Here is a 15,905-nt window from a genome sequence, read left to right on the forward strand (position 1 = left end):
ACTTTTGAGGTGTAGTCACTGTTGTAACGCGACAACCAATTTGCGCACAGCAAGCTCCCACAAACAGCACTGTGATAATGACCAGCTACCAACTGAACCACGGCTGACGCATTACAGACACCAAAAACCTGATTTTAGCTGTCTGAGTTGTTTCAACGCTGAGCTTTAACAGTCACCGAGGATATACCAGCAGGGGGAACCGCGCTGGAATCACCCAACTCCAGATCCAGACGATCCGATCCACGTGTTCCTCGCAACAGTTAAAACCTCTTCTTAAAAAAAAAGGCACCAAAAGGCAACTGATGATCGCAAAGGCGGAGAGAGTGTGGGCTGCTCTCGCAGAAGAGTCACCGCGGAGTGGGGGGGGGGGGGGGGAATGACGCTGATCGCAAAATTACCGGTGTGAAAAGTGGTCGGCGGCGGCGGGGAGCGGAGAAAAGGGAAACTTTCAGCCGAGGCTGTGATTTATTTTCATTGAACTTGCTGTCGGGGGAGAAATGCCTTTCTCCAAGCGCATCTGTGAGCCGCTGATCCTCTCCCGCCGCGGCGCCGGGGAGCGGGGCAGAGCGTTCGAGGAGCTGGCCGCTGTCAGCAACTACACGCTGGCCCGGACCCTGCGACAGCTCGCCGACCTGGCCAAGCACGCCTGCGGGCTCTTCCAGGAGATCGAGGACGAAGTGTTGGGCGTCCAGCGCCGGCTCTGTGGGATGCAGAGGAAGATCAGCCACATCGGTGCCGCCGTGAACGCCCTGGATCCCAGGCAGGAAACAGTGCGTAAGTGACGGGTTTCTGCCAAATTCCCAAGCCAAGATGTGTTATTTCGGGGGAAGCGAGTCCAGTGCGACTGCGAGAGAGCGCAAGAGTTTATTTAGCGAGTCGGCGGTGCCTGCTTGGCCAGGCTGGCTGAGCTCTGCGGTGTGTTTTGAAAGGTGTGATGCCGGAATGGGAATGAAGTGCAATTGACTGGCCGGCTCCCTCTGAGCCCCTTGTCAGGTGGACCTGGTGCTCCCACCAGCCTCACCCTTCCCTCTTTACATAGATTTACAAATTGCCAATTGTACTTTCCGCTTGCCTCCAGTTGCAGTGTTGGGGCTGTGTGCTCGACCGCCCCTCACTCCTGTCCTTGCACTGATCCTGGGGAAAGTTTTGAGCGACGCTGAACGGGACAGCGGGGGTTTGCGAGCCACCTTAACACGGATCCCTGATGTTCAGTGCCTGCAGCGGCTTCGGGACTGTATTGTGTGTTTTTGCTCCAGGATTGCGATCACGTGCTCTGTCTTCCAGTAAATGCAAAAATATCTTTTTTTGGAAATTCCCTTGTCTCCCCTCCTCCCCCCTCACACACCAGGGGTGGGGATTGGCTAGCAGTTTAGATGTTGTCTCTCTCTCTCTCCCCAGACCGGTACTCAGGGGCGCAACACACGAGCCCATGTGTTTGTATTGCAACCCCAGCCCAGAACATTTCCATTCGCCCCCCCCCCCCCACCAGAACGGAGCCTTGTCCCCAAAGCACTCGCCCACCCAGGATTTCTGCACCGTGTGTGTGTTCACAGACTCCCCCCTGATCGCAGGAGCCAGACTCTCCAGTTATTCCGAGTTCGCGGCACTTTTCCAGCTCTCTCTGCCCGGCTTTTCAGGTTGTGTTGTTGGTATTCTCTGCTCACTCTCTGCTTCTGCATCTCCCCGAGTTCCGATCGGCGCTGCCCTTATTGTTAACAGGTGCTGAGGAGCTGGAGCCGGGACCCTGCCCCGGGGAGATGGGCTGGAGGCTGGAGCCGGGACCCCGCCCCGGGAAGATGGGCTGGAGCTGGGACTCCGCCCTGGGGAGATGGGCTGGGGGCTGGGACCCTGCCCTGGGGAGATGGGCTGGGGGCTGGAGCCAGGACCCCGCCCCGGGGAGATGGGCTGGAGCCAGGACCCCGCCCCGGGGAGATGGGCTGGAGCCAGGACCCTGCCCCAGGGAGATGGGCTGGAGCCAGGACCCTGCCCCGGGGAGATGGGCTGGAGCCAGGACCCTGCCCCGGGGAGATGGGCTGGAGCTGGGACCCTGCCCCGGGGAGATGGGCTGGAGCTAGGACCCTGCCCCGGGGAGATGGGCTGGAGCTAGGACCCTGCCCTGGGGAGATGGGCTGGAGCCAGGACCCTGCCCCGGGGAGATGGGCTGGAGCCAGGACCCTGCCCCGGGGAGATGGGCTGGAGCTGGGACCCTGCCCTGGGGAGATGGGCTGGAGCTAGGACCCTGCCCCGGGGAGATGGGCTGGAGCTGGGACCCTGCCCCGGGGAGATGGGCTGGAGCTAGGACCCTGCCCTGGGGAGATGGGCTGGAGCTAGGACCCTGCCCTGGGGAGATGGGCTGGAGCTAGGACCCTGCCCCGGGGAGATGGGCTGGAGCTGGGACCCTGCCCTGGGGAGATGGGCTGGAGCCGGGACCCTGCCCTGGGGAGATGGGCTGGAGCTGGGATTCTGGCCCGGGGAGATGGACTCGGGGCTGGAGCCGGGACCCTGCCCCGGGAGATTTAAAGATACAGTTCCTGAGAGGGGTTTAATATATGCTGGCTTGTGTCAACTTGAAGGGAATACGAGCCCGGGACGGATCCGGAAACGTCCCCCGAGCCGCGAAACGATTGAATCCACTCCGGCTTTGCTACAAAACATTGGGGAGTGAGAGAGACAAATATACAACTGACATCGAGTTTTAAACTGATGTATCGAATCTATTCTGAAATAACACACACAAATTTGCCAACCGAATTGTTTTTATATTAAACTGCGCGTTTAGCGATTATATAACGAGAGACCCTGGCAGAGTTGACTGAAATGTGATGAAGTGCGGCTTTATCTGCGGGCTCACCAGCGGGCAGTTCGCCTTTAAGACGATGATTTCATCTCATCGGGAAACCCGCCAACCGCGAACATGTCAAGTCCAGAGGGTTAGCCAGGTAGACTGAGGGGTGGCGGTGCATTTTGTTATTATATTTTACCCCGAAGAGTCTGTCCTTCTACATTGGGAAGTTTGACAGGTGGGCCTGTCCTGTGTTTGGTTTCAATGTAAAGTCTGCCCCGGGTTTGGTGAGTTTCTCCCAGTCTCTCTCTCTCTCTCTCACTCAATGAACACTAACTCGCATACTTTACCAGTCGATGTTCCCAGCGGCTCTGTGTGTACACAGTCTCTGAAACCCAAGGTTCTGTTGTGGCCCAGTATCTGATGGCAGGATCAGGCACGCAGGGAGGGAGAGGGGCTCCGGAGCAGAGGATCAGCTCTCCTTCCAACGTGTGAAAGAGCGGCACAAATCGGCATGTTTTGATGGGCTCTCGTTAAGATATTGGAGCTGTTGTTTTTTGGGTGGATTCACCACCCCCCCCCCCCCCCAAGCCTGACTGAGACAATACAACCCCCTCCTCTCCAGAGAGTGTATCAGCTCCAAGTGTGGTGTCGGCGTGTAGTAAGGCTGCTGAGAGTGGGGCTCTGTGACTTCCCCATTGACTGGAGCGTGTGGCGCCTCCTTCAAAGACAAAGAAGCTCCCGGCATCTGGGGAACCTGCAGCCCGGGCAGCGAGAGGAATCACAAGAGTTTAGCTGCAGTTTAAACGGCTGCAAATTCTCGTCCTCCTCACTGACCAGTCACCGGATCCCCGTCTCACAACAGTGGCTCTGACAGACTGGAACTAACCAGGGGTTAAAGGGACAGGGTCTGGATTTTTGTGTTTGCTGCTAACCCACCTAAGAGCTGTAACTCCAAACTGTTCAAATCCAATCTGAACTTTCAAACTTACCTCACACACAGCACATTCTCCTCAGGTTTTTTTTTTAACAGTCTAGGATGGTTGTTTAGATAGGAAATGTAAGGACTTTGCTCACATCGGTTGACCACACATCTTGTAATTCTTGCAATCAATCCCGAATTTAAGTGCCCGTGTCCCAATTCTGACTCGGCTCTTGCGAGGCATTCGATTCGATATTGCCAGTCTGGGTCCTGGCACTGATACATTCTCACGGCTGGTACTGTATAGGGTCAGTACTTCAAACAGAAGCACTCTTGGGACTGTGCAGACTGTAATACGCCGTGGGCGAGTGTTGTCATCATATTAGCAAAACCTTGAAAGTTACATCATTTCAGAAATAATGAATGGAAAGCTGAGATGGTTCAAATCAACATGGACATTTGTGCACCTATCGACCCGCTTCCAGTAAATCTATCGAGCAAGAAATGCAATCGTTTCCAACCAGCTCCACACGAACAGGGTCCTGTGGTGACCTGTGGCTGATTGGACCCCCTATGGCTCAAAATTAATACTGTTTAGATTTTGCCGTAAAGATTGACATGATTTCAATCAGTCTTCTGTGGGACCTTGGGAGGGCTGGGAGCTTGGATTGATAACCAGCAATAGTTACACTGAGCTGAATATACCTTCCTGAATGTCCAGAAATAGGCCTCAACAATGAGTGCCTATTTTTCATTTGATCCCTTGAGTTTAAAGTTGACTGCTGTAATTTTGTTTTTACAAAAAAAAATCATTAAAATGTCTGGTGCACGCACCTTGAATTCATTAATGAGTTCAACTCGTTTGAGTTTTCCTTAATCCTTGCCCCATGCAAACCAGGTGTAATGCGGAGACGATCCTGAAATGATTTCCTGGAAAATGATGCCAGCCTCTGCCCCCAAGCTATCGCTGTAGGGAGGTAATGAGGTTGCTTCTGTGACATCGTGCAAAATTGTCTTGAAAGAATAAGGAATATGTCATTATAAATGTTGCTTTTTCAAAAAAATAGTGAGCGATTTACTTTAGGGATTAGGACTGACTGCTCATTTTATATTTAAAAAAAGGTCAAGAAAGGGCACGCTAATGGCTGGGGGTGAAGGCACTCTCTGACACAACACTAAACCACACAGTCCAGAAGGTCTCGAGTGCAACCCATGGTCTGTGCTGAGTTAGCCGATCTCAGCCTGGGTACGTAGGGCGCTACAATTTTTAATGGGATATGGGCGTCGCCAGCAATGCCTGCATTTATTGCCCATCCCTAATTGCCCTTGAGAAGATGGTGGTGAGCCGCCATTTCTGAGGGCAGTTAAGAGTCAACCACATAGCTGTGGGTCTGGAGTCACATATAGGCCAGACCGGGTAAGGACGGCAGATTTCCTTCCCTAAAGGACATTAGTGAACCAGATGGGTTCTTACGACAAAATGGTAGTTACATGGTCACCATTACTGACACTAGCTTTTTATTCCAGATTTTATTTAATTAATTGAATTTAAATTTCCCAGCTGCCATGGAGGGATTTGAACTTGCATTCTGTGCATCATTAGTCCAGGCTTACTGGATTACTAATCCAGTAACATAACCACTATGCTACCATACCCAATTGACCCAAATGTCTTTGTGTTTGGAAGGAAATATTGTCCAAGATTCTTATTCCTGGGCTCTATCCAACAAGCTACTGGTAGAAGTGTATGAGTGTGGGCCGGGGAGAGGATAAGGTTTGGCAGTGATGCGCCCCTTCCCCAGGTATTGACTAGTCTGTAGACTTGCACTGCCCCAGGTCGCACATGAGTAATGGTTAGCTAAGAGGGTGGCCAATACCTGTGGAACTGCAGCATAGCATGACCTAGAATTCTTCAGAAAGGAAATGAGTAAAATGAGGAGAGGGGAACCTCATGAGCTCTGCTACATCTTGCTTTGGATTAAGTGAGTTCAAACATGCTGGTGATTCAGTGGTCACATGCTTCAAGCATGTTCCAGAAACATGAATTATTGCTGCCTGTATCACATAATCACTAAAGTACTCGGCCCAAGATTGAAGGTTGGCTTTTTGCAGTTACCTGAGGCTTGAGTCTGTGAAATTCCATGACCACATCTCAGACACCTGGAATGTGCAGATGCATGCACGCTGAAGGAATGAGGTGCACATCATGTGCACACTTTTGCATGTAGGAAATCGCTGCTGAATTCTGCAGAGTCACATTCTTGAGTTCAAAAGGAGTCTAAACAGCTGGAGCAAGGAAGAAAAGTATAGACTTGAGTTCAAGTGGCTGTGAATAGTTTTGATGTCTATCCATGGCCTCATAAAATAGACCTTGTCTAAAGGGTAAGGTCAATAGTTCTAAATGAGGACAAGGTCAGTCATTGCAAGAATCAGTAGTACTTTCTTTGGTTCCCGAAATAAGTTCTAAAACTCCAGAAATTGATTTCCAAAAATGCTTGGTTTACAGTTAATAACTGATCAATAACTAATTAGGTTGTGGTACATTTTGGCTAGGCTGAAAAATACTGGCAGGTGACTAAACCTTTTACTGTGACGTTAACATCTGGAGATTTATATTTTGTAATTATAGCATCAGTTATTTTTAATGGCTGTGTTTGCCTGCAAGGGGCAGGCAAAAGTCGACTGTTCATAAATTACGAGCTAAATTAGAATGTCATTGTTTTCATTGGGAACCAGACTGTGGGTGTGTCACGGGAATAGTAAATGGCTCCTGATGGCTTTTAAAAAAATAAAGAGTTGTGATTTTGAGTAGTGTAAAGATCGTGCAGTAAAAATAGAAAGCGGAAGGGGAACTTCCTTAATGATCATACTTTGTGAATGGGTTTAAGAATGTGATCTTTGTGATGTATTTTAATGAAATGACTTAGTGTGATGTTGTGTCTGCTTCCCTATCATATTAGCACTGTGTATAATCACTGCCTATCGTAATGTAGTACGATGTGCACTCTATGTAGTGCTGTAACAGGGGGCAGGCAGTACATTTCGAATTTTACTTTCTGTTTTCAAATGTTGCCCCCACCCCTCTTGCATGCACTGGTGCCCACCTTTTGGAGGGGAGGGGGCAGTCTGAGGCCATGCTTTACTGGAAAATTTTGAATCTTACCTTGGCACATTCAGATTAATCTTAGAACACTGGTTTACTTCACAGTGAATAGATTTTTTATGTTGGAAAAATAAATTACACTTAATCCACATTCAACAGACCAACCTAGCTATTACTTTCTTGCCCAGTTCACAGAGGCATTTTGTTTAGCCCCTTCTTCCGTGTTCACAGAGGCGCTTGTCTCCCTGATGCACTCATCACTGCTCCAGCAACACCTTGCTTGCTCCAGGAGCAGTCTCTTTGCTGCAGCACTATGGGTGGGTGTTGCTAATCTGACAAGAACTATTGCGAGGCCAGGAATTCCCAGCCATTGCATACTCGCAGGGTCTGTGGTTTAAAAAAAGACTTGCATTTCTATAGCGTCTTTCATGACCTCAGGATGCCCCAAAGCACTTTACAGCCAATGAAGTACTTTTATTGTTGTAATGTAGGAAACACAGCAGCCAATTTGTGATAATGACCAGATAACCTATTCTTGTGATGTTGATTGAGGGATAAATATTGGCCAGGACACCAGGGAGAACTCCCTTGCTCTTCTTTGAAATAATGTTTTGTAATCTTTTACATTCATCTGAGAGTAGACAGGGCTTCAGTTTAATGTCTCATCTGAAAGACAGCACCATCTAACAGTGCAGCATTCCCTCAGTACTGCACTGGAGTATCAGCCTACTTAAGTATCTGGAGTGGGATTTGAACCCACGACCTTCTGACTCAGAGGCGAGAGTGCGACCCACTGAGCCACAGCTGACACTATTCATGCAGTTTTAATGATATAACATGGTGATTTTCTTGTTGCTGAGCATGGAAAATTAGTCGTATGTAGGATCTGGAGCCCAGATCAGCAGGATCATTTAGGGCAGTGCGAGCTTGCACTGAAACAACTGGTTTGCTGCCCCAACAGTAATAAAATGTACACAATTGCATACAGTGCGTCCACCTGCCTGCACGGGTGCACTGCAATACTGTGCAACAGTGTGTAATAACTGCACTAATAATCAATGTACCACAGTACAGTACGCATAAAATCAAAATCCACCAATTTACTTTCATGTCTGTTAAAGTGAGTTCGCTCCAAGGGGGGGAGTGTAGGTTTGAGATTCCCCTCACATCTGAAGGAATCTCCTCAACTTGGAGATGAAAAATATTCTAAATTTTTAATAAACTATTTTGCTCCTGAAAGTGTTGACACATGGTAGGGTATACAGCCAGCAGCAGGCAGGAAGAATTATTTGGAGCCTGGAGGAGCACACCAAATGGCAGAGAATATGTAGTGCATATTCTTGGTACCTGCAAATTGTGATGGAGTCCTACAACTTGCACTCTAGGTTGCTAGATAACCTGCAGGAGCAGAAACTGTGATCAACTTTTCCCTTCTCTACCCAGTGATGCTGTGGCAATTGTGGCAACTAGCTCACTTAGCATAGACTGCTGGGATTGAACTGAAGAGCTTCCTTGTCTGTGTGGCTTATTGACAGAGACTTTACCCCTGCGCCATCAAAATGGCTTGGGATAGTTATTGTGAAATTGCAATGGGGCGGAAATTGAGCTCATGTTGATCTGTCTGTTGATCATCTGATTGTGTAGGAAATGCTGTTTAAGTAGCCAATAGAGGTCAGATTGATCCCAGTATCACCTGAAATCAACCTGCATTTGACATTCATTGTGCAGATGTGTACAAATTAACCTTGGTTTAAAACAGACTCAGAACTCCACATACCAGCCAAAGGATTCTTTCTCTTCAGGGACTAAGTGCCACCCATTACATCACCCTTCCTTTCTTGCTACTTTTAATTTGAAAGTATTTCATTATAAAAATGTTAGCTTAACAATCACGTGATAGGTGTCTGATTGGCACACCTAAGTCTATATGCACAAAACAACATTACAACAAAAATCCAAATATGGCCAAAGAGCTGCCATAACAGTGGGCCTAATAATCCGGTGCAAGTACAGGAAACTTTGGTTTATCCGGAGGTTAACTGTCCGGAATGCTCGAGCCACCGGCAAAAATCAGGAGCCGTTTCGTTAGGTTTTTTTTCTTTTCGTTGCTTTTTTTTCACCAGTCAGGCTCTGCAAGGTCTCGCTGAAGCTGTTGCTAAGCTACAGAGACGCTTGCAAGGTACAGCCGACTGTTTAGAAGCTGTTGCTAAGCAACAGGGTTTGTTGCCAGATACGGAGCTCAAAATCTCCGTATGTTTCAACATTAGCGCTGGTTTGTCCGGCAGTTTTGATGGGATGGCAACAGCTCGGTCCCGTCGGTGCCAGATAGCACAAAGTTTCCTGTAGTTCAAATCCCACCACGGCAACTGGGGAATTTAAATTCAGTTAATTAAATAAATCTGGAATAAAATGTTAGTATCAGTAATGGTGACCATGAAACTATCGGATTGTCGGAAAAACCCATCTGGTTCACTAATGTCCTTTAGGGAAAGAAATCTGCCGTCCTTACCCGGTCTGGCCTATATGTGACTCCAGACCCACAGCAACGTGGTTGACTCTTAACTGCCCTCTAAAATGGCCTAGCAAACCACTCGAGGGCAATTAGGGATGGGCAATAAACGCAATGACGCCCACATCCTGTGAGCTAATATAATTTTTTTTTAAATAATGGCCAGCGCATGAGGTGCGTCAAATAAGCCTTAATACTGGACAGTTATGTTCTGTTTGGATCATTCAGAGGCAAAGAAATATGATCTGAAATGGACTGTGGTATAAATTTAGCTTAGTGTGGCCTGCTGTGTCTGAACCTTTGACTAAGTTGGATGTTGACCTCTGAAGCCCAGCAGAATCTGTCTTGAGTGAATGTGCCCTTTGTGTAAGTAATACATACAGACATTTGCGGGCTCATCAATCAGTCTTCCCAATAATCCAGTCAGCTTATCCTGTGAGTAACTGACCTCTGCAGACTAGGGAAGTGCCAGGTTTGATCCCTGGTCTGAGCCGAGTCATGGCGATGGGAAGGGTGTTACAATTGGCCTCAGCACCTTCGGTTAGGGAGAGGAAAAATTGAGCAGGTTTCCCAGAATATTCAGCAACCCCTGCCGGAAGAGTGGTCATGTGAACATCAAGTGTCGACGGAATCAGATTCAACTGTGATACCCCTATGGTGGGACAGTCTGGCAGCACTCGATGTCGAGGCTTGCACATGAATAATGTCGCCTTGGGTGAGGTAGCTGTAGATGACCAGAAGAACTTGCCCCCCTCATGGGGTTGCTGAGCTCAGTTATCACACCCCAACCTCCCCAGTCCTGATACCCGAGCACCGTCCGGGCATTCAACCTGAAACTGTTTGATTTGAATGGCTCAGTTGCATATCAGGGAACACGTTGGTAGTTCTTGGAAGCTATATATTTACACTACATCAAGCCGTGTAAATCTCTTGGCTAAATACAGCCCTTGAAGTTCCATTCCAGGAGCACTTAAAACATTAAAGTGGCCTTAACTAGAGGATTACCTGTGTTCTAATGCACTGTAGGGACTGCAGGAGGTGGATATTGGCTGGCATTCAGAAGGAGGGGTGATTACCACACACTCTAATAACTAGCATCTGCATTTCGTTCTTTTCACTCCCTCTATAACGTGTGGTATTTGGTTACAAAAAGGACTAGGAGGCACAATGGAAGCTGATGTTGGTGCTGTTGGACCCTTTGGGGGTTTTGAATCCCGCTCAACACAGTCATCATGGTCTTTGGCTGTTGAAAGAACTGAAGCTGACAGTCAGTCATTTCAACCCGCATTACTTACTGGATTTTATTTTTCACCCTTTCTGTCTGCGCCAGAACATAATTAGCTGGATAAATTCCACAAGGGGAATCTAAAATGTTAGAGAACGATGAGCCAAAATGAACGGGACTCTTCACTGTTGCCAAAAATATATATTTTTCCCTGTGTTTGCCCCCCCCCCCAATCTCTCTTGACATTGCCCGCTGATGCTGAGGGACGACTCCACGGCACCAGCTGCCCCCCAGTAACTCGACCAATTGGACGGGCTGAATGTTCGAACTTAGTCAATAAGCTGGCTCTTCCACCATGGGAAATATCAGAAAATGAGTCTGCTCCTGCTCCTGCCTGAGATGGCACTTTCCAGCAGCACTCAATGGACAGCGATCAGCAATAGAAGACCCAGACTGATTATTTATCCCTCCTATTGGTTTCACTGTATTCAGTGACACTATTTAACATGAGAATAGGTAACCTTTTACCCTCAATATAAATCTATCGGCAATGAAGAAATACCTGCTGAGGTCAAAAGTCACAAGTGCCGGAGTACAAGGGGCCTGGCTGACAATTCTATAGGTATTGTGCGGGTTAGGTTGATTGGCCATGATAAAAATTGGCCCTTAGTGTTAGGGGGGATTAAATACGTGGGGTTACGGGGTTACGGGGATAGGGCTTGGGTGGGATGGCTGTCGGTGTAGGGACCGGGTGCTAGGGTTTGGATGATCAGCCATGATCTCGTTGAATGGCGGAGCAGGCTCGAAGGGCCGAATGGCCTACTCCTGCTCCTATCTTCTATGTTTCGATGTTCCTAACCATTTCAGCCTTTCTTCTATGTTAAAGGTGCTATATAAATGCAAGTTTCTGTTGTTACACACAACCAAGAGACGAGAAGGCTTTAAAAACTGAAAGGGAAAGAGTTAATGAAAATGCTTGTGTGGCTTTAGCCTAAGGTTATTACTGGGAAAATGATAACCCCGTTTTAACAATGTAACTGAAGGCCTAATAATCATTCCTAAACATTTAGTGACAGAACAGACCCAGCACTTATTAGTTCAAAGAACATTTGATCATTTAGTCGGCACAGTGTGTAATACCAGATAACCACATTTAGTGTTACATGGTCACTCCTCATATGGCTTGGGAAGAGGGATCCTGGGAAGCACTTTAGCAATAAATGTCAAACAGAAGTCTTTGACAAAAATGCTATTAATTAAATATTCCTGTTTTCTAAGTATTTTGTTTTCTATTGCTCTCCTGAAGGTGCTAACTTCTCGCCTAGGGTACAGTCCCCAGTTGAGTATAGAAGATTAATGGGTGATCTACTTGAGGTGTTTAAGATGATGAAAGGATTTGATCGGGTAGAGAGAGAGAAACTAATTCCTTTGGTGAGGGAGTCCAGAACAAGGGGACATAATCTTAAAATTAGAGCTAGGCCGTTCAGGGGTGATGTCAGGAAGCACTTTTTCACACAAAGGGCAGTGGAAATCTGAAACTCCCTCCCCCAAAAAGCTGTTGAGGCTGGGGGGTCAATTGAAAATGTCAAAACTGAGATTGATAGATTTTTGTTAGGCGAGGGTATTGAGAGTTACGGAACCAAGCCGGGCACATGGAGTTGAGGTAGAGATCAGCCATGATCTAGTTGAGTGACAGTACAAACTCGAGGGGTTAAATGGCCCACTGCAGTTTCTATGTCCCAAAAAGCGCTGGCAGCCCTCCCGTATCTTGTCCAAATGGCCAAGCTTCTGGTGTGTGCATTGATGTCCATACGCTGGTGCTGCACCAGCGGCTGCTCGAAGTCAATTAGCAACGGGAAACTTGTTGATTTCCCATGCGCTCCAGTCCAAGGATGCTGATGCCAAATGTAGTGAGCCTGTCGCTGCTGCAGCTAAGATCAGCACAATGACCAAAAGTAGGGCATTCCAGATGACGTAAGAAAACTACTAGGCACTTGGTCTAAGCGTTAAACAAGGCTTTAATCAACTGTTTTACAACATGGAGGTCTAGTTGTGTCCTTCACTAGTTCCTGTTAAGAATGTCCTGCACAAGCTGGGCCCGTGCCCAAGTATTTATACTCTCCCTGGACAGCGCCACCCGTAGGCCGCTCAGTATTATTTCATAAGTCTTTCTTTCATGAATGACTGATTCATGTCACCAGGTCTGGATGGTTTAGTTCTGCCTTTGCCCATTATCCTCAAGTGTGGAGCCTGCACAGGTAGTTTTATAATAACCTTAAAATCCTCAGGTGTTAGCCGTGTTTCAGTGGGTAGCACTTTCGCCTCGGAGTCAGAAGGTTGTGAGTTCAAGTCCCACTCCAGAAACTTGAGCACAAAATCTAGGCGGACGCTCCAGTGAGGAAGTGCTGCACTGTCGGAGGTGCCGTCTTTCGGATGTGACATTAAACGGAGGCTCTGTCTGCCCTCTCAGATGGATGTAAAAGATTCCAAAGCACTATTTCAAAGAAGAGCAGGGGAGTTTTCCTGGCATCCTGGCCAACATTTATCCCACAACTAACACCACTACAACAGGTTATCTGGCCATTTATTTCATTGCAGTTTGTGGGACCTTGCTGTGCACAAATTGGCTGCCGTGTTCCCTATGTTACAACAGTGACTACACTTCAAAAGTACTTCATTGGCGGTAAAGTGCTTTGGGATGTCCTCGGGACGTTGAAGGCGCTATATAAATGCAAGTCTTTCTTTCTTATCAGAAATGATGGTTTTCAAAGGGAAATTGTTGCAGCTGCCAAGTGATTAAAAACCCCGTGTCGGTGAGCTGCGAGGTGCAAGGGGAGTTTGTCGTTCAGTGAGTCAGTGGCCCTGAAAGATGTTTGCTCTCACAGCTGAAATGTAGCAGTTACGTTTAAAAGTTCGTCTTTTTTTAAAAAAAAACAGCTTTCCAAATCAGTATAATCTCGCCAGTGTTTTCTTCTGTCTGTTATTCATAAAAAGGCTAAATTTGAGCTCACCGCACATTCCAGCCATCAGGATCAAAGGCTCAATCTCCCCTGAGTAATTTGTTTTGCGAGGTACTCGCAGGATAGGGATCCTTCTCCTCTGATCTGAGCGACGATAAAGGAATGGAGGGTTTAGTATTACATCAGACTGGGAAGAGCTATGGGAGAGGGAATGAGTGGGAGCGCTGAATGCACAGCAAATAGAAATCGAACTCCTTTAAAAGAGAAATCTAGAGCTGGAAAGTCTAAACCTTCTGCCCTGTCAAGTGGTGTTTGTGAGGACTGGTTTTATCAGCACATCACAATCAGTGCCAATGAGCTCATTCATTCCTATGACAATATACTATGGCAAGAATACAGCACAGGGATTAAATAATTCTGAGTGACTTTTAATTAAGTAAGGTTTCACCGCATCACCTCTTCAGTAGATTCCCTGTATTTAATCGAATTCTAACATTTCTTGAATCTTGAAAGGGCCAAGTTTTATTTTAACTGTATTTTTTTGATAGCATGCTGAAATTGGGCAGGCTTTGCATCTCAAACTTAAAAAGGTCTTGTTCTGTGATGTAGAGGCTGAAAGTTTAATGTTTCTCAAGCTTTGTTTAAATTGCATTTTTTGTGAGGTGCCACGACAGTGTCACCATGAAGACGGTGGGAAGCGTTTTGGAGAAGAGGTTAGTGATCATGTGTATGTGATGACATAGTTGACATGTCACCTCTCATAGGTATGGATTAGGCAATAATGAATAATAATGAGACTAATTGGATAGCTATTTCAAAGAGCCGGCACAGGCACAAAGGGCCAAATGGCCTCCTTCTGTGCTTTATGATTCTGTGGTTCTATAAGGTGGTGTGCAGTGAGTTACTGGGTTGGCTCAAGGTAAAGCTAAGTGTGTCTGGAAGTATTAGACACACGCACACATTTTGTAGTTAGTTTTTGACATGAGGGCAGCAGGTTAGTCCGACCATCTTACAGATCAAAACAAACGTGTCATGAAACAGGCGGAGTAATTGGTCATGAAATCACGAGTCAAAAGTTAAAAATGATAATTGCACCAGCAGTGGGACCAACATGTGTGCGGAGGAAACCATTTAAATTTCAAACAAGTGTTTTAAGGGCTTGGTAAATGCAGTGATAGTCTAGAACACTGTGACAGGTCATGCCAGGGGTTTGGTAAGTGCAGTGATAGCCTAGAACACTGTGACAGGTCATGCCAGGGGTTTGGTAAATGCAGTGATAGCCTAGAACACTGTGACAGGTCATGCCAGGGGTTTGGTAAATGCAGTGATAGCCTAGAACACTGTGACAGGTCATGCCAGGGGTTTGGTAAGTGCAGTGATAGCCTAGAACACTGTGACAGGTCATGCCAGGGGTTTGGTAAATGCAGTGATAGCCTAGAACACTGTGACAGGTCATGTCAGGGGTTTGGTAAGTGCAGTGATAGCCTAGAACACTGTGACAGGTCATGCCAGGGGTTTGGTAAATGCAGTCATGGCCTAGAACACTGTGACAGGTCATGTCAGGGGTTTGGTAAATGCAGTGATGGCCTAGAACGCTGTGACAGGTCATGTCAGGGGTTTAGTAAGTGCAGTGATAGCCTAGAACACTGTGACAGGTCATGCCAGGGGTTTGGTAAATGCAGTGATAGCCTAGAACACTGTGACAGGTCATGTCAGGGGTTTGGTAAGTGCAGTGATAGCCTAGAACACTGTGACAGGTCATGTCAGGGGTTTGGTAAATGCAGTGATGGCCTAGAACACTGTGACAGGTCATGCCAGGGGTTTGGTAAGTGCAGTGATAGCCTAGAACACTGTGACAGGTCATGCCAGGGGTTTGGTAAATGCAGTGATAGCCTAGAACACTGTGACAGGTCATGTCAGGGGTTTGGTAAATGCAGTGATGGCCTAGAACACTGTGACAGATCATGTCAGGGGTTTGGTAAATGCAGTGATGGCCTAGAACACTGTGACAGGTCATGCCAGGGGTTTGGTAAATGCAGTGATAGCCTAGAACACTGTGACAGGTCATGCCAGGGGTTTGGTAAATGCAGTGATAGCCTAGAACACTGTGACAGGTCATGCCAGGGGTTTGGTAAATGCAGTGATGGCCTAGAACGCTGTGACAGGTCATGTCAGGGGTTTAGTAAGTGCAGTGATAGCCTAGAACACTGTGACAGGTCATGCCAGGGGTTTGGTAAATGCAGTGATAGCCTAGAACACTGTGACAGGTCATGTCAGGGGTTTGGTAAGTGCAGTGATAGCCTAGAACACTGTGACAGGTCATGTCAGGGGTTTGGTAAATGCAGTGATGGCCTAGAACACTGTGACAGGTCATGCCAGGGGTTTGGTAAGTGCAGTGATAGCC

General features: G+C 47.3%; 1 protein-coding gene across 2 annotated transcripts in view; it reads left to right on the forward strand.

Moving 5' to 3' along the window:
• The first annotated feature begins 356 nt into the window (after positions 1–356).
• Positions 357–15,905, forward strand: part of nhsa (Nance-Horan syndrome a (congenital cataracts and dental anomalies)) — a 487,741-nt gene continuing 472,192 nt past the window's right edge. For both annotated transcript variants that reach the window (XM_086006318.1, XM_086006319.1), the window contains exon 1: positions 357–774. In XM_086006318.1, coding sequence (XP_085862444.1) covers positions 498–774 — 277 coding nt within the window. In that variant the 5' untranslated portion in view covers positions 357–497. The remainder of the gene's footprint in view (positions 775–15,905) is intronic.

The sequence above is a fragment of the Somniosus microcephalus genome, chromosome 14, assembly GCF_052327205.1.
Source record: "Somniosus microcephalus isolate GS21.2 chromosome 14, FLI_Smic_1.0, whole genome shotgun sequence".
Taxonomy (NCBI): domain Eukaryota; kingdom Metazoa; phylum Chordata; class Chondrichthyes; order Squaliformes; family Somniosidae; genus Somniosus; species Somniosus microcephalus.